The 27,763-nt window shown below is 39.5% G+C and overlaps 1 protein-coding gene across 4 annotated transcripts in view; it reads left to right on the forward strand.

Moving 5' to 3' along the window:
• LOC118226925 (utrophin-like) overlaps positions 1–27,763 on the forward strand; it is a 118,224-nt gene that overhangs the window by 37,823 nt on the left and 52,638 nt on the right. For 3 of the 4 annotated variants that reach the window (XR_004765137.1, XM_035416963.1, XM_035417165.1), the window contains exons 2-8: positions 8,427–8,626; positions 11,591–11,747; positions 18,544–18,673; positions 18,763–19,043; positions 20,654–20,800; positions 22,323–22,401; positions 24,520–24,580. Coding sequence is in view for 3 of the 4 variants with exons in the window: in XM_035416963.1 (XP_035272854.1) it covers positions 8,427–8,626; positions 11,591–11,747; positions 18,544–18,673; positions 18,763–19,043; positions 20,654–20,800; positions 22,323–22,401; positions 24,520–24,580 (1,055 nt within the window). In the remaining variant the exon portion in view is untranslated. The remainder of the gene's footprint in view (positions 1–8,426; positions 8,627–11,590; positions 11,748–18,543; positions 18,674–18,762; positions 19,044–20,653; positions 20,801–22,322; positions 22,402–24,519; positions 24,581–27,763) is intronic. The other variant, XM_035417081.1, reaches the window with a different exon arrangement.

Here is a 27,763-nt window from a genome sequence, read left to right on the forward strand (position 1 = left end):
TGATAACCTTTTTTTTATTTGTGTCTGTTTGACAGTGGTTTGTACACATAAGGTGTACAGAGTCCATTCTGGCATCAAATACAAGCAATAAAAGCAACATAAGCTGATGATTACCTAAAATATAATAATAGGTATGTGAAATGTATGAAGTTTCTTCCTCTTCAGATTAATTTCTGTCTCCAACGGGACGTTCAAACAAAAGAGGCATCTTTTTGTCATATAATTGTTCACCAAGTTTCAATGATGTACCAGTTCTCCTGAGTTTCTTTAAATAAAATATAGTCTGTGTTATATCTCAGTAGAAATAATACACACTATATCTTGCAACATTTCATAAAATATGCATTTAAAAAGCACCGTGTCAGAGTCCATGCAATAAAAAAATAGTGAAATAAAGGTGAAGTATTTAATGATATTTTGTGTGTTGTAAGGATGGAACCGTAAGAGCCAATCAAATACAGTTCTCCATAACAAAATGCATCTATGAGTTCTTGATGCCACTCTCCCATCCCTTGTTTGTGGGACTTTTCATAAAAAGTACTCTGAAAGGGTTCAAAAATAATCACTGGAAAGCTCAGCCTTAAAAGGCAATTTACTGGACATACTCAAAACATTATTTTTCATATGTATTATATATGTGACATTTGGAGGAAGAATTTAACAATTTAGCAAATTTCCCCGTTCATTTGTGCATTGTTAGTAAAACAGGTTCTGTGGGAAATGTGTCTGTAGTAAAACTTTCATTTCTGCAAATATTTTTTTTTATTCTAAGCTCTTTTATTTTCAGCATCTTTTCAAATCCTTGGAGCCATTGCATTTTAACTACTTTATAGTTAAATGTTTATAATTGTTCTAAATGTTTAAAAGTTTATACTTAACTATGTGTATACTTATTCTGCACATTAACATCTTGAGGTTGGGTGGGAGGTGGGGAATGATTATGGTATCATGTATGTGGTTCATGAGCTAGCTGACAAACCTGCATCTGATGCCTGTGTGCAGTGATTAATTGGTAACATTCTGCTCATGTATTATTGTTTTTTTTTCATTATTATTTTGCAATCATTGTATTTGTTCGGTTTATCACTATTACATTACATTTATTTGGGAGATGTTTTATCTACAATACATGTTGCTGAGCAGAGAATATTCTTTCTTTTGAATAATCAGGCACAACGAGGTATGTCCGTATGAGAAATAGGATTTATTTATGCATAAAGAGTCTGGTGCCCACACACAACAAAATGGATAAGCCTAAACTGAAGAAAGCAGGCCATCCCTGCTTTTATAAGAAAAAAGTTTTTTAAACAATAACATACATAATTCTATATCTGATACAAAATAAATGATTGACAGCATGACGTCATAGCCGCTTCCTCCCTGGCAGGATGGCAGGGGAGGATAAGAAGGATGGCCAAGCTCGCCATTTTGGACTTCTAGACAGGCAGAAGAGACAGAGAGACCGAAAACATACACACACACACACACATAGATACACATACATGCAATATTTCTAACTTCTTGTTGTCCTTGGGAGTTTCAGTGCCTGGAGACGGAGTGGCCCTGCTGCAAGGCCTAGGAATTTAGTGCTGCGCAGACTTCTAGTGCATACCAAAGGTCATTACAAAACACAGGGCTGATAAGGTACAATGCTTGTTATGTTACAGTTATCCATTGCCATAAACACATTAAGTCTAGGTCATACAGTAGGCATAGGCTAGGTCGGAAAGTTATGGCAAGTCAAACTAGGAGGCATGGCAATGAGAAACAACATCAAGAAGTAACAATACAAGCGCAATACATGTGGTGGACGGAGGCACAAGTGTAACATGAAAGTGCTACAGGAACAAGATACAATACAAGTGATAAGAGAGATCCTAGACTGGGAGTGCCCTGTGGAGTAGTGATAGTTAGTCCAGGTACAGTCTGAAGAGATGTGTCTTCAGACCATGGCGAAAGATGGACAATGACTAAGTGGTTCGTAGGGGAGCGGGGAGTTCATTTTACCATTAGGGAGCTAAGGTGGAGAAGCTCTGTGGTCGGAACGAGTGAGAATAATTTATTCAGATGGCAGGGAGTGCAAGTGGCCCTGCTGCAGCAGAGCGGAGTGGTTGAACTGGTGAGTAGGGTTGAATCATGTCCTGTAGGTAGGCAGGGGCTGTCCTGTTGGCTGCAGTGTAGGCCAGGGTCAGGACTTTGAACCTGAGTGAGTCCACACGCCAGGAACATTTCGCAAGGCCTGCAACGGAGCTAGGCCCGAATATCCTCGGTGGCTGCTGGCGGAACGAGGTGCTACGAAGCGCTATTTTTAGAGGTGGTTGAAGAACCAGGAGAGCCATGCACAACCGACGCATCCTGCAGAGCGAGCCCCAAGAAGCAAGTGGCTAGCGGAGGATACGGTTGCGTGTTTTGGAACAGAAAGGGCGACCAGCTTCCCCTTTCCACCACAACCTCCACAGACTTCGCACTGGAAACCAGGAAACATTTTAAACAACCAACTTAAAGCAAAGGACACTCAAGTAAGGCTGTAACTCTGGGCTTAGTACAATAGTGACGGACCGAATTTAGCCACATTTATGATTGGATGTATGTAACTGTGACGGTTATTGTGTTTAGTGATTAATGTACACGTTCCATTTGTTCAATTGGCTCTAAGCCATCCACCTCGCTGCATTAGTTTACACGGCTTTTACGCGGTACATCCAACATTCCTCACTCACATGCACACACAACACCTACACACACATGCACTCACATAGTTTGTTATACATAATTGTAGAGAATTATGCTTTGCCTTCTCAGTACTTTGTGTTTAATGAACTTTATTATATTTACACGGTTGTCTGTATTTATATTACCTTGTGTTGAATTGAGTCAGCCGCTGCTAATCCAAAGAACTTAATGAATACCTTCACCCCTTAGCTAAATCATTTATATTAATTTAGTATTAGCTGAATGATATTATGATTTGATTAAGATTGACTATAATGTGTAATTTTAATAATAATTAATTTAATTATTAATTTGAATGCTGCAGTCAGGTCTAGGATATTCAGGACAGAGGAAAGGGATGAGGCTCTTGCAGTGGTAAGTGCTTCCATCACAGTCAGTCAAAATTGTGGACCACCACAAGTCCGGTTCCTCCTTAGGAGCAATTTCCAAACAACTGAAGGTACCACAAGCATCTGTACAAACATCCATCTATCCATTATCTATACCCACTTATCCTTTCCAACTGATCCCCAAGACAACAACAACAACTGGTGAAGGAGTTGGAAGCATCAGGTACCAAAGTATCTACATCCACCATTAAGAGAATCCTATATCACCATGGCCTGAAAAGCTGTCGTGCAAGTGAGAAGCCCCTACTCCAAGACCAACAAAAAAGCCAGAATGAAGTTTGCAGGTGATCACCAGGACAAATACCTAGCCTTTTGGAGGAGTGTTCTGTGGTCAGATGAAACAAAAATTGAACTGTTTGGCCATAATGATCAGCGCTATGTATGGAGGAAAAATGGTGAGGCTTTTAATCTGAAGAACACCATCGCAACTGTGAAGTATGTTGTGGGGGGTGTTTTTGGGACTGGTGCACTTCAGAAAATAGATGGCATCATGAGGAAGGAAAATTATCTAGAAATGCTGAGGCAATACCTCAAGACATCAGCTAGAAAGTTAAAGCTTGGTCGCAACAGGGTATTCCAGCAGGACAATGATCCTGAGCATACCTCCAAAGGTGTAACAAAATGGCTTAGCGCCATAGCGGATCCCATAGCGGACTGAACTGAAAAAGTGTGTCTGAGCAAGGAGGCCCACAAACCTGAGTTACACCAGTTCTGTCAGGAGGAATGTATTGTGATATGCTTTAAGGCTACCCCAAGCATTTGATTCAAGTTAAGCGATTAAAAGACAATGCCACCAAATACTAACAAAGTGTATGTAAACTTTTGACCCACTGAAAATCTGATATAGTACATGAAAGCTGAAATAAATCTGTCTCTTAACTATTATTTTGAAATGATCTCTTATGGAAATAAAGTAGATACCCTTATTGAATTAACACAGTAAATGTATAGTAACATGAAATGTGTGGAGTTGTGAAAATTTGAGTTAACTTTTGGCCTTAACTGTAAGTCCACCAGGATGTTGAAGGAGGACAGTGTTGCAGTGGGTTATTCCTGGGGATTAGGGGCGATCACTGGGTGAGTGAAGGATTTCTGGATACTTGCTACCTTCCCCTCAAAGTAGACCAGAAAGTCATCTGCAGAAAGGGGAGAGAGGGGTGGAAGGGGACTGAGGTGGGAAGAGAAGGTAGAGAAGAGTGTGTGTGGGTTAGAGACACATGCACTGAACTTAGACTGAAAAAAATGAAGTCTCATTTCAGTGAAGCAAATGCATTTGCATAAGGGGACCAGAGATTGCCATTCTCTGTGAAGCACAAAAACTCCAGTGGTTACTCGAGGTATTGCAGTTTAGAAAGCCTCTGGTGCCAAAAAGCAAATTTCCCCATTGAAGTCCATTCAAAACTACAAATTTACCCTGGCCAAATTAAATTCTTTTGGACAGAACTTTTTAAGTCTAAAATTTCTTCACACTGAACTAAGTACGCTCCAGGCACCGATTTTTGTTCTGAGTCCCACAGAAGAAGATATAAGATTTATTTCTTTCCAATTTGGTCCGCATAGTTTTACGTCACAGTGCTCCTAACTGCTAAGACGAATACACTCGCTCGTCTCATACTTGAACGAGTATGAGACTGTTATTGACTGAAAAGGGTTGAATATCAGAATACGCAGAGTATTAATCCGTGACCTATAAAGACATGAATCCACCGCCATTGTTGATTTGATTATATTGTTATTTTTATATATTAATATTACTAATAGTAATGTTACCTGCCATCATTTTCTTGTGTCCATTGTTCATGGTGATGACTTGTGACAAATAAATAAATACTTAGTAGCTAATAAAGCTAGGCATATGTGGCTCTTAAATTAAGATTCTATTATGCTGATTCTTCAATATTATTTAGACTACATTCTCATTTTGATATTGCTACTAATAGCCTAATATATCATTAATATGTTATTAGCTGTAGTATTAACAGTCTTTGCATGATGATGGTGCTGATGATGACATCGTAATCACCTATGAAAAAGAAATAACATAAATTAAATAATTAATAAATTAATTTGCCCTTAAATTATCTTTCTAATGATTCTAATTAAGATGAAGTGGTGGTGAAGATGATAAACATTTACAAAGATGTTGATTGTATGAATATAATACATAAGCTTAATTTATTAAGATTTTATGTTAATTTTTGCATTTTGCCCATTTATTTATTACTTATTGGCTAACTCATTGTTCAATGTGCTCAGTAAGCACAAACATTTGCCTGTGTGCTGTGGTAAACCAACCATCACGTCAGTGGCTACAGCTTTTTGTAGAATACCACTGTTTTAGAATTCGCTTCACGGTTTTAATTGTAGGCTACTACTCACCGCTTTTCTAAGGATACGAACATTCACTTTTCAGTGGATTCGTCATATCTTAGCATGTGTTTCATGATAAAAAAAAAAAATTAAAAAAAACACACACACAAAGCACAATTAACCGGGACGGTTTTTTTTTTTCTTTTTTTTTTAATGGGGTAGATTTATCAGCACTAGGCAATGACATCTTGAATAATTTTCACTTTGTACTGCTTAAATTGTCACTACCCGAGTTCAGGATAGCTTGACTAACAATATTACAGTACAGAAAATCGTATCGAAAGGTTGTCGTTGCCCTATTGTACTTTTTCCTGCAAACAATGAAAACAAGCCAGTATTGCAGTAAGTGACAAGCTCTTATTTTATTACTACACATTGTTAATATACGCCTAGCACCTCCCCCTCTTCGCACCTGCACTTCTAGAACACGTCTCCTGTCTGTTCTGGCCCCACGATGGTGGAATGACCTCCCCGTGGAGGTCAAAACAGCTGAGACACTGACCCATTTCAAACGACGACTGAAGACTCACCTCTTCAGGCTGCACCTCTCCCCATCCCTCCCTACCCCCCTGTAAATGACTGTAAGCTTAGGGTTGTAACTAGGCAGCTGTTTCGTAGGTGACTTAGGTGCATTAACTGTCTTAACTACTGCTTGTATTTTTTCCATAGACTGCGTTGTTGCCGTTCTTGTTGTGTTAGTGTTAATCAGTTTAACCTTCAGGGTCCAAGTTGAACTATGCGGTTGTTCCCTGCACTTGGACCGGTACTTCTCTCTAGGGGTTTCGTCATACTTGTTCCTGGTTATGGTTATACACTTTGTTGTACGTCGCTCTGGATAAGAGCGTCTGCCAAATGCCTGTAATGTAATGTAATATACATATTAAAGCACATTGCATGTTCCCATTTGAATAAAAAATAAAACTTAATATTGATTAAATCTTTTGCTTTCTCTCATGCACCTAACAGGCATTCAAGTCAAAGCAAGCAGATAAATCAAGTGAATTATATTAGCTAGCTGTTAGAGTTTGCAATCGCTTTTCACAACGGCGCATTATGCCTGAGATCAGGGTCACGTTGGCTAGGAATAGCTACAAATCATAGGGAGGTCATTTACGGATTTAGAAAGCTTAGACTACAATTGAATCACTGATCTTCTTTAATTTAAACAACAGTAGCTAGAAAGTAGCAATCTCCCATAACACAGAATGGCTGAGTGCACACTTCTTGCTAGCTAGATATAATTACTTGTAACAGTCGACTGCCACTGAATGTTTGTATTGTTCGGAAATGTTAGCCATCTACAACTGTTCTATTGTCTAGCTAACTGTAGTTTTGTATCGTTCGCGAACGATTCGTTCAAAAGAACAAATCTTTTGGGTGAACGAACTGAACTGAATCACTTCCTGAAGCGATTTGTTCGCAAACATGAACTGGTCGTTCACTGGAAACGATTCGTTTGCGAACATGAACTGGTCGTTCACTGACTGACTATCGTTCACTGATTCAGTGATTTGTTCACTGAACGTACTAGGGATGTGACGGTACACTGAACTGAGGTGCGCCCTAATCGTTTGCTAACGACACAACACTAGCCCGAATCGTTTGCGAACAACACAACACTAGCCCGAATCGTTTGCGAAGGACACAACACTAGCCCGAATGGTTCATGAACGACACAACACTAGTTCGTTCCTCTTGCTGTAGCGAATGCAAGGAGCGAGGAGTCTCTGGGGAGGAGAGTGGGTACGGTATGGAATAATGGATAATAAATGGATAACAGTCAAACATCACTGTCAAGTCTGCTGTTTATTTTCAGTGAAATAACAATACTTTTTAAAATATGTCTCAAAGTAGGCTAGCTAAGGCGACCATTTTATCGACTACATTTTCCTGAGAAAATGATCTATCTACTTAGCCAACGTATGTCAGCACTTTCTCTTTCAAGCAGCCATTAGAACAAGTCACGGTAAATAAGTCAGCATGTAGGGCTAAAACAATCCATTTTGGGAAATATATTAAAATGGCCATATCAAACACATTTTTTCAAACTAAATTGTTTTTAATAAAATCGAAACAAAAACATTTTATTTAAAATACGGAAAGAAAGTGTTTTGTTCTTTGGCTATTAAATATTCTGTGGGAAAATGCTCTGTCTATAAATCTACAAATGCTCTGTCCCCCCATCCCCCCCTAACCCTAACCCTATAAGAGGGTATAGATAATGGATGAATGGATGGACAATATTCAGGAATTTTTTGCACACTACAATTTGCCGATATACATTTTGTTATCTTTAAACAATAGTGCATTTACCATGCCTATTCTTAACTGGAATGTGACTCTGTGATCATCTATGTACAGATTTAGTCCTGAAAGCAATATTTCACACCACCATAGAGGATGCACATCCATAAAGTGATAGGTGTAGTAATTACACTGGAGCATACTGCTTGTGTTGTGGGTGATATATTTTTTCCTTTTTTGTCCTGTTAAAAATAGCCTACTCTCAGGATACAGACACTGTGAGCGATTTGCAGTTGTAAATGACATGGCTGACAGATGGTTCCCCAGTTTCCCATCAGCAATCATGCACCTGTGAGACTCTTATAAATAATCTAACAGATTTTTTGAAGGCTGGTTTCTGTGCCTCTGATGGCAGTGGAACATGCAAAGGGTTTCTTTTTAGTCGGGGGGGCGAGGGGCATCCCAGAGCAGACATCATGTCTATGGGCTGCTCATTTTGCCTGTCACATTAAATTCAGGGGAAACAGTGACATAAGCATTCCACCAAAGGGAGGTCTCAGTGCTCTCAGAAGCAAGTTAGATTTTCAGTTTCCTTCAAAGTGTTCCAACAGTTATACGCTGCTCAAAGGGCTCTCAGAAACTGTCACATTTCCCCCCTTCCCATCCCTCATCTCTGCGCCCGCTCTGCAGGATATCCAGGCGGAAATTGATGCTCACAATGACATCTTCAGGAGTATGGATGGTAATGTGGTGAAGACAGCGCAGTTGCCAGGCGGTTGGGAAGCAGTCAGGTCGTTGAGCAGCTCCGAGGAGGTCGTCGGCCTGCAGCAGAGGCCCAGAGAGATGAGCCATGGCTGGGCAGAGCCAGGGTCTAAGACTGTCAGTTTCAGGTCAGTCGATGGGTTGGTTCACTGGCCATAGTACTAAGGAGCTCACAAATAGTCTTACGTTCCCAGAACTCATTCAATCAACATTTGTACTTCCCATTTACTTACAAATATATGCATGTGTTACTTGGTTTTAATGCAAATACAATTTTACTCCAATATGTGTTTGACATTCAGAATAAACATTGGTTCAATCTGGCCTCTGACCACAAGGCATTGACAGTCCAGTGCTAGGTTCTTTACCCCATGAATAGCAGAACATTGTATCTTTGTGGCTTTCTTCTTTCATGTAATTCTGATCACACTAACCATTGGTTAAAGCCACAGACTTTTTATGAGGACCAGAAACAAAAGCATTTTCAGTAGATGCCACTCAAATGGTGTGATAAAGTCACTAATCAAGGGTACGCTATACTAAGTTCCTCATTGAAATGCTATGTGACAGGTTACAATGTGTTTTTGTGTCTGTGTAATTAGTCTTGTTGACATGTTTTAGTTCGTCTACCTTGTGTTTTCAGCTTTTCTCTATTCTGTCCCTGTTTTACACAATTTACATTAGCAAAGTCTCTGAACTGGCCAAAACATGAACCACATCACACTGAAAAGTTGTCTGAAAAGTTGTATTAATCAATCATAACCATAGAAGCAATTAATGAAAAAATGGAAAAGAATGGCTTGTGTATATTGTACCAGACACCATCAGGGAAATCAACAACAAGCAATCCATGGCAGGAGAATGGACTCCTAGTCACAAAGATGCTGCACCTTTTGTAGATGCCATCCCAGGTGCACCTAATTGCCTGAATCAAAAGAACAAAGGGACTAAAGAACTGCCAAAAAGGACGGGGGGAGCAAAACACATAACAGTTTGTCAGGGCTAAAGGTTGAAATATACCTATTAGTGTTCACCATGGATCCTGTAGCATAAAGGCTGTGTTTGTTTCATACTAAAATTCTTGACTTTGGCAAGAATAATTTGTTTCAGTCAGATAATTTGAGTCCTGAGCAGTGCAGACCACAGCTGGCAGTTCTGTGGGGTGGCATACATCTGACCATAGCCTTTGCCAGGGCAGGAGCATTTTAGTGGTCATGTGCAACTCCTCTGCTCGATTGGGTGCCTGCAGTGTACTCATACTAAAATAGTGCAGTCCTCCCCCACTAGTGCGGCACAGCTCAGCGCAATGTGTTTTCGGGGAAATGCATGCTGTTGTGCCTTCCTGATGCTGGAGTGACAGAACAGGCCTACTGTAGCATGACATGATTTTTACAATTAGGATATGCTCCTGGGTCAACATCACTAATGTTGTTCCTGGAACAACATTCCTGTTAACCAATCATTGCCCTCTCATTTCATCAGTGGGTGCCAAACAACTTTCCCCTGAGCCATTTCAAAATTCTTCAAAACTCTCTGCTTTCCATTGGGATAAGTTATTGTGTTTCTCCCCATTTCAGTTCATAACATTGAACAAAATTCTTGATTTAAAATTAAAACAAAACTGGGTGCTCTTGGAAACATGTAGTAGAGATGTAAGATGGGTGCTCTTAGAGCTGGAGGAACAAAGCAATAGTAAATAAAAACAGAAATGGCATTCTAGGCACTCCAAAAATTAAATCAGAAGGAAAAATATGGATTAAAAAGCCATTGTGATGACTATAATATAAAAAATTCCAGGACATAAGAAAAGCCAACATTTTTGACAACAGCTGGTCTTCATCAGGGCTTAAAAGAAGGAAGTTCAGGAGTGGCCTCAACTATATGGACAAGGTTGATAGGAGGCAAATGCGTCACTTGAATACATCAAGAATCTGAATATATATACAAAAAAATCATTTTTTTCCAGAAAAGATTTTACCTCCACTTGTTTCAGTCATACGTTTAAATGAGTACTCTTTGTAGTTTATATAAATAGCAAGCCACTTAGTTATCTTGCTATTAATGCTAACAAATATGCTTGTGAATAGTTAGGCCAGTGTCTTCTTAGCTTAACATTAATACTGAAAGGTTTACCTTTGTGAACCACACAAAGACCTGTAATGGTCACATTTTCTGTCATATCTGAAAAAAGTTATTCTGTGTCATTTCATATGCCATTATCCTTGATAGATTTTAATGTTGATCCTGGGCCATGATCACCATGTTGATCCTGGATAGATTTGCTAACATTGTGCCAGGATAATCATTACAAAGTTGATCCTTAATTGATTTGTTGATCCAGGACCATCAACACCACATTGATCCTGGATAGATTTGTTAATGTTGATCCAGGGTAAATATTACATTATTGATCCTAGATGGATTTGTTAATGTTGATCCAGGATCATCATTGCCATATGGATCCTGGATAAATTTGCTTGTGTTGATTCAGGACCATCATTGCCATATAGATCCTGGATAGATTGCTATTGTTGATCCCAGATGATCATGTTGTTTATTTTTGTTAATCCTATTTCCCCAATTGTTTACCTGTTGTGACTAAAGTTACTTAATTATACCAATTGTAGCCATTTTGCATAAAAATTGTATTCAATCACTTGGTAGATATGCCAATGATCCAATGAAATAAATTCCAATAAAATATTTTCACTAAATCTATGATTTGTAAACAGAAATACAGAGCTATGGTGCACATAGTAGCATACCTCTCTGGAAACTGGGGCATTTTGGTGGAAATTTTGAACAGGCTCAGGAACCTGAGGTTGTTCAGCACACACTGATGGCATCAGAGGGCAATGCTGTTCCAGGAACACCAAGGGATGTTGAGCCAGGAACATGTCCTACTTGGGTAAACCATGTTATCCCCTACTATACAGGGCGACTATATATGTTTCAGGATTCCATCTTGGGAGATAAAGTAATTAAACAATGCTTAGATTTGCCAGGTTTCAATTTGTTTCCGTGATTTTCTGAAGGACAACAGATGAAGTTTTGTTGAATTTGAGTGCTCTTGCTGACACAACATTTCCCAGGGTGCACCTGGAGGCCAGGGCAGAGAGGCGAGGTTGGGTGCTGGGTATGCTGGAGGACCTGAGAAGGTGGCTGAGTCTGAAAGAGGAAGAGTTCATCAGCCATGGGCCCATCAGTGGGGAAGTTCCCGCCCTGTTGCAACAGCACAGCCTCTGTACGGTGAGTCCCTTGCCTCTCCAGGCCTCTCTGGTTCTCCTGTGTTCTAAAACTCCTTAACTGTTTGGTTTGGAAGGTGGAAAATCAACATTGTGAAATTTGATTGTTATTAATTGATAAATATTAGTAATATTTATTTGAATTTTTATTTATTAATAAATGCAGTTTTTAGTCATCCCTAAGCAAGAGGTCAATTCCTATGTCTCTAATTATATTTGCCCTTCCCAGTATTCTACATGAATTGGCAATTAAACGCAGACGATGACAGGAATGTTTCTACACTGTAACAGGCTTCTTTCAGTGCATAGAACCACAGTCAACAGACATTTTTATTGTATTCAGCGGTAACATTTTTATTTATTTATTTATTTTAAGCAATGGGAAGTTTTAAAAATAGTGCTATCATATTATTTTGTCTGCAAATTAATTGTTAAAGGAGCAATGTAGGATACAGTTATAATCTCTAACAAGGAAATTATTATGTGATATTATTCTTAGTGCTACAACACAGACTACTTTAGTATGCCATTATTTGTCATAATTTTGAATTAGCCAAAAGGAAAAAGAAGGACAAAGAAATTAGAACAAAAAGAGAATCCTTAGTTGTTTGATAGTGGTAGGCCACTCTTAGGCGTACAGAAATGGTTTAACCCAAGTGCTCAGCGGCAAATTGGAAATTATGACACTCACACATTCACATTGACAACATGTCATTCCAGATGCCAGTTTCACATATTTTTGAACCGTTTGGCCTTCCTTACCTTTCTGCATCAACTGAGTTTGTGAGACAGGCAAGTATTGTTTTGCCTTCTGCACAATATTGTTTTTTTTCTATCTCAGAACTCCCTAAGTGGCAATGCAGTGCCTCATTCCTGTGGCAATAATTTGTATACAACTAGGTTGGAAGAACCATATTCATCAAATTCTGGAATCCAGCAGCGGTGTTGACAAGTTTTATGGTCAAGTCTGATGCACCGTGTAGTGCACCTTTATGCTTGGACAGTGCTTGAAAATCTTTTTCATGACTCCATGAATTTGTCAACATTTAGTAAATAGCTAGGTAAAATGCCATTCGCGGACGTCACAATGTGAGCGTTTCATCTAAAAATGAATTGCATTTGGCATCAAGCCTATGAGGATTTATTTATACTTTCAATATGTAACGTGTATTGTACAAGACTGAAGCAATTGCAATGTTGAAATCAACCTCAAAGTTCAAATGGCATTGTTTCATGTTATCTGTGACTGAGATGTAATTTACAGCATCAAGGTACAATGTCAAGAATAACATTTTAATCAGATGTAATTCATTTTCTTTGCAAAAAAAAAAAAAAAACTGAAGTCACTGAAACTGTTTTCAGGGAATTTGCCTATTTAAAAAGGCATGTCATTTAGATTGTCAACTTTTCCAAGTGTTTTTTTTTTTGCATTCAAAAATGCATCCATGATCTGCTGCTCATTTATGTTTTTCTACCGACAGAGAATTCCCCCTTTTTTTATTTCAGCCCACAATTGATATTTTTATGCCTCCGTGATGGCACAGCCTTGGCCGGAAGCATTACGTTTTTGGGTTATCCGTCCGTCCTTCCGTTCGTCTGTCCGTTCACTCCCGATTCTCGTGAACGCGATATCTCAGGAACGCCTTGAAGGAGTTTCTTCAAATTTGGCACAAACGTCCAAGGATGAACTGATTAGATTTTGGTGGTCAAAGGTCAAGGTCACTGTGACCTCACAAAACACGTTTTTGCCTTGAGGGAATACAAAGCATGTTTTTGACTTGAGGGAATTTCTTCACATTTGGCACAAACATCCACTTGGACTCAAGGATGAACTGATTAGATTTTGGTGGTCAAAGGTCAAGGTCACTGTGACCTCACGTCCGTCCCATTCTCTCGCGAACGTGATATCTCAGGAATGCTTTGAGGGAATTTCTTCAAATTTCGCACAAACATCCACTTCAACTCAAGAATTCATAGGCTAATTATGACAAAGTTTCACACAAATGTCTAATAGGATAAAATGATGAAGTGATGACATTTTATATCCAAACTGGCTACTGGTTGGCAGAGGCATACAACCGCGAGGTGGTATTTCTAGTTTTCTGTAAATGCTGTTCTATTGTTTTTTTTTTTTGTGCCTGCATGGATTTGTTGTACACTGTGCTAAATAAATTGACTATCAACGTCTAGAGTATGAGGAAGGCACATGGTCATGCACACTTTTTTGAGTATTACGTCAAAGAAATGGCTTTTATAACTGGTTATTAATTGTGTAATTAGTCAGGTGATTGTGATAATCCAAGGCCTACAGTGACCCCACCTGGAGTTAGATGGCAGTGCAAGTTGAAATCAATCACATACCCAAGATAAACTAATGTCCTTTCTTATATCACAACCCAGACACAACCCCATGTACAATATAAAACTCAAAAATACATTTGGTACAGTCTCAGTAATACTGAAGTGACATATTCACCTGTGTTCACCTAGTATTTTCCTTAACATACATGTGGCATTCGGTCCGCCCGAAAGCAGATTGGTCTCGGCTGAGCCGGCTGGTGGAGAGAGCACACGCACCTGGGCTGATTAGCTAACGCAGGGGTGCTGCTCTCCTTAGTTCGGGGCCGAGCCCGGGAGTGAACACCGAGAGCGCAGTTATGATTTTCGTTTAGTTTTATTTTGAGCACTAAATAGAAAGTAAAACGGTGCGACCACTTTCCCATGCGCCGTCCGTAGCTGACCCGCCTTCCCAGCCAGGTCCAGCTCCTCCAGCATCCCAGCTGAGGATTCCTTTCTTTTTAGTGCTCAAAATAAAACAAAACGAAAATCATAACTGCATGGTCACACAGTGACATATGTTTAGCTGCTGCTTTTTTCACTTCAGACCACCCACCCCACTGACCAGAGGAATCAATGATGTGCAGGTAGAGACTAACCTGCCACTACTAACCTACTAACACTACCTCCCTGGGCAATACTTTGAAAAACTGTGCATTATTCTGTGGGAATTCTGGCCACACAGGCCAGAATTCAACATGTTATACAACATGTATTTGATTCTTGATCATGGGGCATATCTCAGAGAACCAAGGCTTCAGCTGGATATGTCACCAAGAAGAAATTTGATGACAGGCAGAATAAATAGATGCCATGAATGTGTCAAGCTGAACATTAGCATTGGCTGGCATTTGGCATTGATAAATAAATCTTATGAAATCATTCATGCCAAAAAGTCATACATTTTATCAAGCCGTTTTCACATTGAGTCATTATGTGCTTGGCTAATCCTAATGAAGACTGTGCAGGGTTCATTAGGACACATGCATTGCCTTTTTGCAGAAACAGGTTTATGCTAAAATACAGTGTCTATCAGAGAACGGCTCTAGGTCACCTTTTAACAATGACCTAGCATTTGTAAATGACTTGCTACATTACAAGGTTTTTGGCTTGATGTATTAGATATGGGCCTAAATTGTGAAATGTGACTGATTTTACCACTGAAATCTACTTTTTTTTAAAAAACACAAAAAACTCAGTTTCTAATGAGTAGCATAGCCTTCATTTATTTTTGAGGAGCAAAATTAATTTTTTTTATACAAAAATGTTATGTCTCTAAATATTTTAACTTGATAAACTGTAAAATGTTAAAAAATATGATGTGCAGAAACAGATGAAAGATAAATTGATAACCAGCATTTGCAACAACAACAAAAAAACATTAAAAGGTGTCATAAAAAACATTACAGAATAAATAAATACCTGGATGACATTTGCTGCCAGTGTTGGCAGATTTTTGCCACTAAGGTAACTTAATAAGGTGAGCTGGGCAGTAGTCATGTTTAAAGGCAGCATGGGTTTTGAATATATGCTCAGCCTTTATTGAACCTGTCAGATGCCTTTGGTTCATAGTTGTCCAGTTTTTATGGTTTTCTGTTTGTGATAATTAGGAGATAAGACTTGGGTGCTTTTCTCACTTTTCTACCCATTTGTTTTTGTGTGTGTGTGTGTGTGTGTGTACATGCGCACATGTCACAGGCTATATATCTGCATCTGTATGTATACTGTATGTGTGCATGCCTGTGTGGAAGGTCTTGTTTGTGAGTGAAATTATTGTAAATATGATCACAGTTAATCTTGAGATTAAACAGGCAGATAATGAATTGTGGATCAATTATACAACATTACTCATTATCAGAAAAAAGATTTAAACAGCACTCATATACCATTTTATTAATATATAATTCAGTGGGATAAAACCACCAAGAAGCCCTTGCTATGATAAATCCTGAAATACACTGTGATCCCACATTTCCTCTGTTGCTATGGTAAGATCTTGCAACAAAACTGTATTGGAATAGTACATACTTCATAAAAGCTATATATCACTGTATATCAACTTAGCTTTATGCTAAGCTCCACATAATACTATCCTTGCTCATTAAAAGCATGCTGGTTGACTGACTGCCATTACAGATCTCTGACTTATTATCAATGAATGCTTTAAGGCAGATGTGAATAAATCAGTATATTGCTAAATGATTAGCCTGCCCTACTGATATAAACAACACCAAGCACCACATACATACTGTATATTCAAAAGTATGTTCTTCATTTAAACCCACAATTGCATTTTGAATGTAGTCCAATTTTATGTGAGGACCATAGACATGGCAGTGCAAAGCTTTTACTTTATTCTAGGACAACAAAAAATTATTTTAGCTCTAAAATGTTTGCGCTAAGGCTGGTCTGCATGACTCATCAGATCCACTGTGAGTGAGTCGAAAATAAGCATATATTTCCAGTGCAGCCAACTCTTTGATAGAGAAAGGAGCAGCTGACCTTCTGATTCATTGTTAGGCATTGTGGGGGGATGGTACATAATAAGAAAGAGTACCACTAAGTATTTGTGTGCTAGCTAGGTGCCAATGATATTGTTGTTACTATTGAGATTTTCAGTTTATTTAGCAACTATTGGCATGGTGAATAAGCAGAGAGGAGGGAGTGAAAAATATCTGCCGTGGCCACTCAGTGAGCAGAGCAGCCACAACTAACCATTATGGGCCGGGTCCGGCTCACGCCCATAATAATCCTTCCACGTTGTGGCTCTCATGGAGAAGGGCAATGGGGCAAATATGTGCTATCTGGCAATGGCTGGTCATTAGGCAGCCACAGCTGACAGCTCACACTATCTTCTCTCCACTCATTGGCAGCACCAGTAATCTGTAAATGAACCATTACAATGCCTGGAAAAGTAGATTTGTCACTAGTCAATTCTGAGAAATAAACTGCCTAGATATTTAAGTATAGATCTAAACTGAGTGACGAAATTGACCAGGAATATTTCACACGATTATCCCAGTTCATTGAACTGGACCATTTTCAGTGAATTATTATTGTTGTTGTTGTTGGTGGTGGTCGTAGTAGTAGTAGTAGTAGTAGTAGTGTCATCATTATTGTAGAATAATAATGGATGGAATCCCATGCAGGGAGTTATGGCATAAGAGTTGGCTGCCACACAGCGTTGTGAATGACTTATTATAGTTAGTATTGTAATTTCAGTTGTCAAAATATTTGTCTCCGTACAATTAAATAGCCTACTTCAATTATACTACTAAATAAATTATTAGGGGCAGGCTCAATGTCATCTTTGTCATTAAGCATTTCCAGGGTAGCATGACTCAGGTAATGTAATGATGAATAATTTCTGCCTCTGTTAACTAAGATACACTGTATGGAAGCATTACCGGCAGGTTACAGGGGATCTTATTCATATTTGCCAGGCGGAAATGGCACAATGAGACCCTTCTTTGATTAGCTTTCCTCAGGCTTGCAATGTCATGAATTGTTAAAGAGATGCCAACCATCGCATGGGAAAGAGCTGGGGTAGGAGACTGGAATATTGTGTGACAGTGGTCATGAAGGCAGACGTATCTGAAAAAGAAATCACCAGGAGCCCTTGGGGAAATTCACCTTTTCCTTATTTTTGTCTCTCTCGCTCTATTCTTTTCTCTCTCGATCAGAAAGCCCAATCTAAACAGCCAGCTCTGAATGTCTGGCACATCTGCGATGAAGCCTCTTGTATTGATTGTGAGCACACACACTGCTGTTGGAGGCTCACAGAATGTTTCTGCATAGCGAGACTACTGCCATTGGAAAGGCTATTAACTTAAGAATCTCTGTTTGGGAATATAAGAATCTGAGGGAATCTTTCATTATGTGATATCAAGAGGTTTTAATGTGAAGAGGTCCACCTGGTTTTCACGTGAAGAAGTTACCTGGTAGTCTTTCAAGTACAGGGTTGAAAATTATTACTTGCATTTATGCAGTTGTGCTCAACATATACAACTAATAATAAGATGTAAAATAGATGATGGGAGGTTTCCATTATAAGAGCAACACATTTTATTTTACATAAATTGCATTTAAATAGCATCCATTTATACAGCTGGATATATACTGAAGCAATGCAGGTTAAGTACTATGCTTAAAGTTACAACGACAGCGTCCTACCTGGGAATAGATCCTGTGCCCTTTAGATTACAAGACCAGCTATTTACCCATTATGCTACACAGCTGGCCAGTTTCCCTTAGCATTTGCACTCAATGCCTTACCATGCGTTGTTATCATTGGATCATTCCACTGATACGGTGATACTTATGTTTCAACATGGATTATTTTATATATTTTAGTTATGCATTGTAAAAACAAGTTCTGTTTGTTTGGTCCTCTGGGTGAGGCTAATTTCCAAGGAAGTAGACAATGGAGTGTCACCTCTAAGTGTTATATCTGTCTCCCTCAGGCACTGCAGAGTGAACTGGAGGCCTGTGAGCCTCTAGTAGTCAGGGCTTTGGATGAGGCCCACATGTTCTCGGCTGACCCATCCACTGAGGAGTTGGAGGAACAGCAAAAGAATGCGGAATCAAGAACGGGTAAGAAAGGACAGCGCCCCCTGCAGGGTCTGGGCATCACTCATGTGTTGATGGCCCTGTGGTGACGGCCATTTCTCTCCCTGCCTCAGACCTCCCGGCCGAGGAGACGGCCAGCGGCACAGCCAGTAGGGCAGTTGGAGTTATCCACCAGCGGGCATCGGAGGTGCGCGGCCGCTGGGAGCGCCTTGTCACCCGCGCAGGCGTCCGGCGACTACAGGCGGACGCAGCCTTGGAGAAGCTGCAGAACCTGAATGGCATTTTGGAAAAGCTGAGCTTGGGGCTGGGCCAGGCAGAGGAGGAGAGGGTGGGGTGGCCCTCTGTTGGAGATCTGTGTGCAGATTCTCTTCGGGAGCACATTGAGAAGGCCACTGTAAGTCACGTGCCCACCTCAGTCCAGCATCAAACGCAAACTTTTTATACAACTGTGTAATTCCTTTGTGTCCGCGTTCATAAAAACATTGTTTTTGTTATGCTTCATGGCATGAGTTCAAATCAAAAAGAAGGCAGCTGCCTTAGAAGGCAGCATTTGAAGACTTTCACTTGTCCTCAAAAAATGTCATCAAAAATGTGTCCTTCACCTTCTAAGGTGAAGGCAGCCTCTGATGTATCCTTCAGCAGACATATTGTCCCATGGGTCTTTGTGATTACCTCAGGCTTCTCACTTCTGTTAAAATAATGGCAGCTGAAAACAGGGAAGTGGCAGTTGTAGTGGTAGTGCAAGAGCTTGTTTAAGTGGGAGTAAACAGTGAACTTTGTCGTAGCTATACCTTACAGTACATTTTAATTATTTAATACACTGGAATAACATTACATAAGCCTTAGTGAGCTTTTCATGAACTAGCCAGCTAACTCACTAGAAACCATGTTACTTTTCTTTTCTGACATCATCCTGCCTATAATAAATGCATCCCAAATGTGTTGCCTTATGAAGTTCCTTTTTCCTTTAGGGCACTACATTTGGAGGGAACTCACTTCTAGCACGTAGCTAGGGAGACAGCTGCATTCCATTTCGGAAATAGACATATTCTGTTTTTATTTTCCTATTTTGTGAGAGCACTTCCACATAAGTAATGGTATCTTCAGGTTCGATGATCTCATATTGATGGAGATCTCACATGCTGCCAATCACTAAATGTATGAACAAAAAAATTTTTTTTTTCTCAGTTTCTGCCTAAGTTTTTTTCCACAGTTAGTTATTAAACTTTGGAACACCTTACCAGGACTTATGGAGGAAATGGGGACATCTGGGGTGTTCAAGACCAGATTTAACTTGTGCTCTAAAACAGGGGCCAACAAACCTGATCTTGCCCTTATAAAATTGGAGTATACTGAAAATAACTTATCAAGATATTGCACCACTTTACAATATAAGGGCAAATGTAACAATTATTGTTACTTTCAGATATTGAAAACTTTAAAAAAGTTAAATATATTTATCATTATAATTTCCAAAAATGTGTGCACATGTTCATTGTTCATGTTCTATTTTTGTAAGGGTGGAGGGCTAAAGATGCTCCTGGTTTTTTCCCCATCCAAGCCCCTAACTACCTAATTGGATTCAGGATAAGGCTAAATGAACACATGTGACTGTGTACTGAAAGTACTCAGTGAATATTCAGGCTCAGACTCTTAATAATCAAACTGTTTCTATAAGCCTCAGATGGAATGGAAACATTGCTGGGTCCCAGGGTTTATACCTGTGCTCTAGACAGAAGGCAGAATTACTAGCCTAGATGCACTGAATGGCCTGTTGTTATAAATAAACCTTCTATTGTTCTCATGCCCTTTAAATACTTTGTATTTAACAGCAAAGCATTATGATTGGCTCGAACAGGTGAAATGTGTGGGTCACAAACATTTCATAATGGCTCCCATTGTATGGTTCATAAAGCCTCATTTTCTGAACCCTAGCACAAACAACACCTTTGTGTCTATTTGTGTTTCTTTAATAATACTGTGTGATTTTCATATTGAAACCAGGTATTCAGGCAGAACATGGTGCCCCTGGAGCTTCAGGTGAGGGCTGTGAACAAGCTCTCTGCCGAGCTATCAGCCCTCTGTGTTCAGCCATCCTCCACCACATCCGCACAGATCGGCAAACTCAACAAACGCTGGAACATATTAGAGGTGAAATGTCTTCCTAGCATTTTAGCCTACATTTCTGGAATGTTATGTTGAATGTATCCAGTGCTTACGTTTGTCAGATTTCTGCAATGCTATTTTTAAGACCATTCCTGCAGTGCCTTAAAAGCAATTTGAACTGTGGATAGTCTACCATGCTGATTTTATCAGGACAGTTGACAAAGATAAATATATCTGGCATTTTAATACTTATAATTAAAAATTGTACTGATGCATATCTTAAATAATAGCCATCTGGGTATGTCAGCGGGATGTGTGTATGTGACTTGTCAGGAATATGGAGAATGATGATAGTATCTAAAAACAAACAAGAATCTAACTGGTATGTTCACTAACATTCTTGAAAAATTTCATGTCAGCTGGAATTTATTTTCTGATAGTGGCTTACTGGGGCTCCAGGGACCAGTGTAGGCCTGTATTCTTCAGTTGGAAAAGTGGCCTCCCATGGTGTCTTTAGTGTGCCAGTTTGTCTGCACTTTCAGACTCTGTGTTGACTTTGTTGTTGGCTCGCTTTGTCCTTACATCATCTTTAAGAAGAGCTGTGTCTCGCTGGTGCGGCGCATTGTTCATCAAGAAGGTCTTTGTGGGTCTGTGGACTCGGCATGTGTCCTTGCCTTGTTTATTTGACCGGGTGTGCTTTCCCCGGTGCTGGAGGAAGTGTAGGCAGGGTTTATTGACCAGCTCCATTGATCAGAGTGACTGAAGGATGCCAGTAATTAAGTGGCCATCCAAAGAGAGACACACTCGCTGCCGTCCCCGCCACCGCACTTTCCCTGACCTGCTCCAACCCCTGAGTCAAACTCAGAATCATCGACTGTCAAAACAATCTGCTCCCTGAGATTTGGCTCCCCGCTGAAGTAAGACTAAACTGCACTGTTGAACCATTGCTGCCACAAAGGTGCCACAGTTAAAAAGTTGTCTATCAGAAAATGATAAACAGGAGCTTTTTTGACCCGTCACATCACTCAGCGGGTTGGGCTGTTAAATCTTGATACAGTGTAGACTTGCAAGGGGAATGTTTTCCTGCATGCACATTTTGTCTTTGTTATCCTTTATTTCATTTAATGGCCTTGTAGGAATAGTGAACGCCCTACCACCAGACTATGCTGTGTGTCGCTTGGTATATCATGGTAATGTTGTGACACAACACACCATAAGGCGTAGGTGATTTGTAGTTATTGACTTAAGCATTTATGAATGTCTGTGAAATGCTAATGCCGGTGCTATGTAGTGCTTATAAAGGAATTATACAGCTCTTATGAAAGACCATTCATAAGTATTACCCATTGTTTTTACTGCTTCACTTGTATGTGCAACCAGTATATGTACATCGTAAGGCTATAGCTCGTATTTCTCATATTACTAATTTATTCAGCTGGAAACTCACTTTAGTAATTTGGGTTGAGTGTCTAATACAATGTACAACAGCAGTCTTTATTTTGGAATCCAACTTATGTTTTCTTTTTTCCTGTTGTGACCACGCCATCACCTCATCCTCGCCAAACAGGAAGCCACAGGGGACAGACTCAGGCAGCTGCAGATGGCACTGCGGGATTTTGGACCCATTTCCCAGCATTTCCTGTCCAGTAAGGACTCTTCCTCGCATAATTTTGTGTGATGGCAAAATTTTAGGGCAGGTCTGTCTGGTACTGTGCTGGATATCAATACAGAAATGTATCCTCAAACAATCCTTATATATTTGAGTATAAATTCAAATAATGATATAAATACATTCTTAATCATATGTTGAATCATACTACGTACAGTATGTCAGAAAATTGTTTTCATATATGAAAGAATATGCCGTGTATGTTCTGTGTGAAAGTGGCAATAATTGATATACATTGATATACATACATTTTTCTTGATTTGGCTCTGTACACCACAATTTTAGATTTGTATTCAAAAACTTCACATGTGGCTAAAGTGCAGATTCTCAGCATATACAGTTTGGTTTCACCATGTAGAAATTATAGCACTTTGTATACATAGTCCCTCCATTTTCAGGCACCATGTTTGGAACAAATGGCTTCATAGGTGTTTCTAATTAGTCCTGTTTGGATGTGTCAGTGACTACTGTCAGCAGAAGACTTCATGAACAGGACTATGGAGGCTACAGTGCAAAATGCAAACCACTAGTTAACTGAAAAAACAGGATGGCCAGGTTTGGTGCAAAGACGTATCTAAAGGAGTCAGCAGAGTTCTGGAAAAAGGCCTTGTGGACAGACGTGACAAAGACTGACTTGTATCAGAGTAATGGCAAGAGCGAAGTGTGGAAACCAAAAGGAACTGCCCAAGATCCAAAGCATCCCCCCCTCATCTGTGAAACATGCTGGTGGGGGTGTTGTGGTTTGGACATGTATGGCTACCACAGGTACTGGCTCATTTGTCTCCATTGATGATGTAACTGCTGATAGCAACAGCAGAATTAATTCTGAAGTGTTTAGAAGCATCTTATCTGCTCCGGTTCAACCAAATGCCTCCAAACTCATTGGACAGTGCAACAAAACAATGATCCCAAACATACTGATAAAGAAAAAAAGGAATTTTTCAAAGGCAAAAACTGGAAAATTCTGAATGGCTTGGAAAACTGGCCTAGTCATTCACAGGATCTAAATCCAATTGAACATGTGTTTCACATGCTGAAGATAAAACTTAAAGGAACTAGCCCCCGAAACAAGCAGGAGCTGAAGATGGCTGCAGTACGGGCCTGGCAGGGCAGATGCTCAGCACCTGGTGATGTCTATGGGTCCCAGACTTCAGACAGTCATTGCATGCAAAGAATATGCCACAAAGGACTAAACATGACTATTTTCATTTAGAGAACATTAATATGTCCCAAACATTATAGTGCCCTGAAATGGGTGGCTGTGAATAAAATGTGCTGTTATTTCTTCAAAGTGAAAACATAATGGGTAGAAATTGCCTTTGAAAGATAATGAGAATCTGCACTTAAACCACATGCGGATTGTTTGATTACAAATCTAAAATTGTGGAGTACAGAGCCAAATTAAGAAAAAGTATGTCTTTGTCCTAAACATTATTATGCATGCTACGCATCATTGCGATCATGTGTTACATTTGTAGTTACTTCATGACATCTCAATATATCAGTGCCATTAAGGAAAATTGTCTCTGTCTATGTTGAAATGGCATTAAAACAAAACTAATGAAGAACTAAGAAAATTAATGAATACAAATTATTCCTACACTGTATACAGGGAAGGGTAGTTTATAGTATCCTGATAGGAAGAGTCAGACATTTCATGAAAATATTTCTGGGTGGGATGTACAATTTGTACTGTCTAATATGTAATACAGCCCAGATGCTGCACAAATTATACTGAACCAATAAACCTAGCATGATATGTAAACAGTAGAAGCTCTGACTATTTTAAATTTAAATATTTTTGAATATTACAAACAGACCTGAAATTGAATGTTGTACAGGATTGTCTGGCTTTTTGTCTTTAATTGTATAACAACAACAACAACAACAACAATGATAATAATAATCATCATCATCATCATCATCATCATCATCATCATCAATAAATATGTATAATAAAAATATACGTGAAATAAACATAAATATTCACATAATATAAACAGAACACCAGTATTAACACAAACTGTATATCAGTAGGTGGAAATAAATGGCAAATCATTTATTAAAACATGCAAAAACATGATTCTGTTCACAGCTTCTGTACAACTGCCATGGCAGAGGGCTGTGTCTCACAACGAGGTACCATACTACATCAAGTGAGTACTACATCACATCTGGCTGAGGGAATACATCACACCGTAAGTATGACTATGTTATGTGAATGAGTAGACATACGGGAGGATTCAATGATATGCATTCACATAAGACAAAAAGACCAACTCACCTTAACCCCCTCCTTTGTGCCACATTGTGCAACTTTGTGCCTATCAGACTAAAGAGCATGAGGACAGGGCGCTGACCGTTCAAGTGTCTGTTTCATTTAAAAGCCAAACTTTACAGTTGCCTTTTCCATATTTAAAACATATACTGCACATTTTGGAGTGAATTCTCTGACCCATTCCTGAGCATTTTGAAACTGGTCAGTGTATACAACCTTTACGCCCATTATCAGAAAAAAACCATCAGATGCACATGCCCTCGTCTCTTCCATAACTCACTTTAATGGTTTGGAACGAGAAAGAAAATAGGAGGCTATTTCATGAGAATGTTACAAGAAAAGAACAAAGGTTTTGTTTCCTTGTGTAAAGTGGTTCTCCTTTGGATATCCATGGAAACCTTTTGAGGAAAGGTTACCATGGATATTTCGGTGTCTGCATGACGCTTGACAGTAACCACGTAAGGGTCTTCTGGGGGGAAAGAAAAACGTCTATTGAGCTTGAGTGATGCAGCAAAAGACCAGCATTGAAAGGCTTTGACCCATGCACTAAAGGAATTTCAGCCTGTGGTTGCATGTGTGGTCTCTCAGAGGAGACAATACCAAAGTATGGCACAGAACGTCATACAGTGTTCTCACAACGCGAACAAATGAGCGTTTATATTTAGAAGGATCACCGCAGGGAAGAAACGAACCTTCTTTTTACTTTGAACCTCAAAAAAGGATTTTATTTCCTTTGATCAGTGTGCTATGCCCAGCTTATTGCATGACTAATTAAAAGGTGCTTGTGCCACTTGGCAAGGAGCTGAGAGAATAAAAAATGATGGGTAATCATTGGCAATTTATCATCCAACATCCGTGTTAACATCTTGTTTCCTTATGGTAGTGCCTATTTTGAAAATCTCTCTCAACAACTGTTGTTTTAAGTGTTGTTACTTAAACAAGTTGCTAATCTAGTTATCCTTTTGTATGCACTTTTAAAAAATATTCATTTTTTTCCAAATTTGGAATGAAATGAAATAAAATGGAAATGGAATAGAATGGAATTTTAAAAAGTTTATTTGCCTGAACTGTTAATTAAGTTACTTCCTGAGCCTCCCCTACCTATAAATTTAGCGAGTGTAAAGTACGTGCCTCCTCCAAAGGTTGTGGAGTGAAAAGTGACGGTTTGCAGGACATACTTTGGCGGAGGCAAGTACTTTACACCTACATAATGTTAACTGTAGGCATCGGGAAGTGAGGAGTTACTCTTTCACCATGTGAAAGTGAACAGCTATGCTGAGTGAAACCTGTTGTGAGATACCGATCAGGTGGACCCAAATGCAGGACTCAGACACAGGAAATTCTGGGAATGCAAACCGAGTGGTTTATTGGGGAAGACGGGCAGGAGAAACGTAGATGGCAATAAGGATTCAGGTGGACGCGGACAGGAAGGCTGGAACGGGAGCTGAAGCGGACCGGGCACGGCTGGACTGGCAGGACCGGGCAGGGCTGGACTGGCAGAAGGAGCTGGACTGGGAGGCTAGCGAAGGGCGGGCTGGAACCGGCAGGCACAGGAGGTAAAAAATAAAGACAGACAAGGAGACGGGACAAGAGACGAGCACGCAGACTGGGAGCACTGGGGAAACAAAGAGACAGACAACGGTTAACAAGGAGAGCAAAAAACACTGAAATGGAATGAGGGAGCAGGCAGGCGAGCTAGGCTACGGCTGGGAGAATTTCCAAAATAGAATAAACCGAAATACGTTTCTTTTAACCGGACAGAGAAAACGCGCGACTGAACGGAGTACGATCTGGCAAAGATCTGCCGGCGAACAGAGAATATAAGCTGGGGAAAAAGCATGCGGAATGCAGCGTGACCAGGTGAGGGAAATCAGCTGAGGATTGGGAATTACAGAGGTGTCACAGTGGCACGCCTACTCTGCAGGGAGAGAATAAAGATGTGCGGAGAAACAAGATACACGAGACAAAGACAAAAAACATGGGGAACGAGAGGAATATGACAAAACCGTTCCTCCCAGGGGGACAACAATTATACACCTGCTGCTTTTGGTGCTATAACCACACCTGACACTTCAAGATCAGGATGTGATACTTACTGTGGGGCAGGTCACTACATTCTATATTACTGAAAACCAGTGATTTAACAACACAGAGGCTATTTCTCTTCCTTTAATTCTCTCATTTGCAAATGACTTTGCTGTTATACAGGCTGTAAAACGTTCCTTTAAACTGGTCAGTAAAACAGCATATGAACCCGGAAGCAGCATAAGAAATTGTAAACTCTTTAATATAATGTACAGTATAGATTATTTTTGTTATTTTTCACTGGAGCCACACAATGAGCATTAAAGGGAACTGTCATGCGTTCCATGAATAGGAAAGCATGAAAAACTTGAAATGTGCAGTATATCTGTTTGTTGCATCAATGTGAAATTCACTGGTCCTGTAGAAGCGGCATTATGAAAAGAAAACTAATATTTTTGTGTGAAAATAAACAACAATACACATACTTTAATGCATTTCTTGGCACATTGACAAATGTATTTATCAATCCGCAATGCTAGAGGCAGTTTAATTTGAGCTTGGTTAATAAAAGGCACATTTGGAAACTGTTCTTCCACTTTTACTGTTCATTGACACCTGGCAAACGCTATATTCTTTATAACATTAACTGCATTTTAGAAGGGCAACTTTTATGCTTACAGTTGTCAGATACAGACAAGTTATTTTAATGCTGCTTTTATTAGGTTGCATCTTTTGTAAAGCCAACAAAATAAAAAGCTAAAAATGAGAGTCTGTTAAAAACTAAGGCAAGATTAATGCAAGTAACATACAATAAATTATGCTAATTGAAATATGTGCAATTTGAATTCACTTTCAAGTGTTACAAATATTTTTCAGTTCCAAACAACCCCCCTTTGTTTCTGAGGTTCTCTATTATTTATTTTAGCCTTTCGTGAGCTGCATTAGCTATTAGACCGACTTTCGAGAGCATTATGAAGATAAGAGGCGGACCACAATTAAGCTAAAACCTTGTGCTCAGTTAGAACTAAAAAAGAAA

This window comes from Anguilla anguilla, chromosome 1 (genome assembly GCF_013347855.1).
Source record: "Anguilla anguilla isolate fAngAng1 chromosome 1, fAngAng1.pri, whole genome shotgun sequence".
Classification (NCBI taxonomy): Eukaryota; Metazoa; Chordata; class Actinopteri; order Anguilliformes; family Anguillidae; genus Anguilla; species Anguilla anguilla.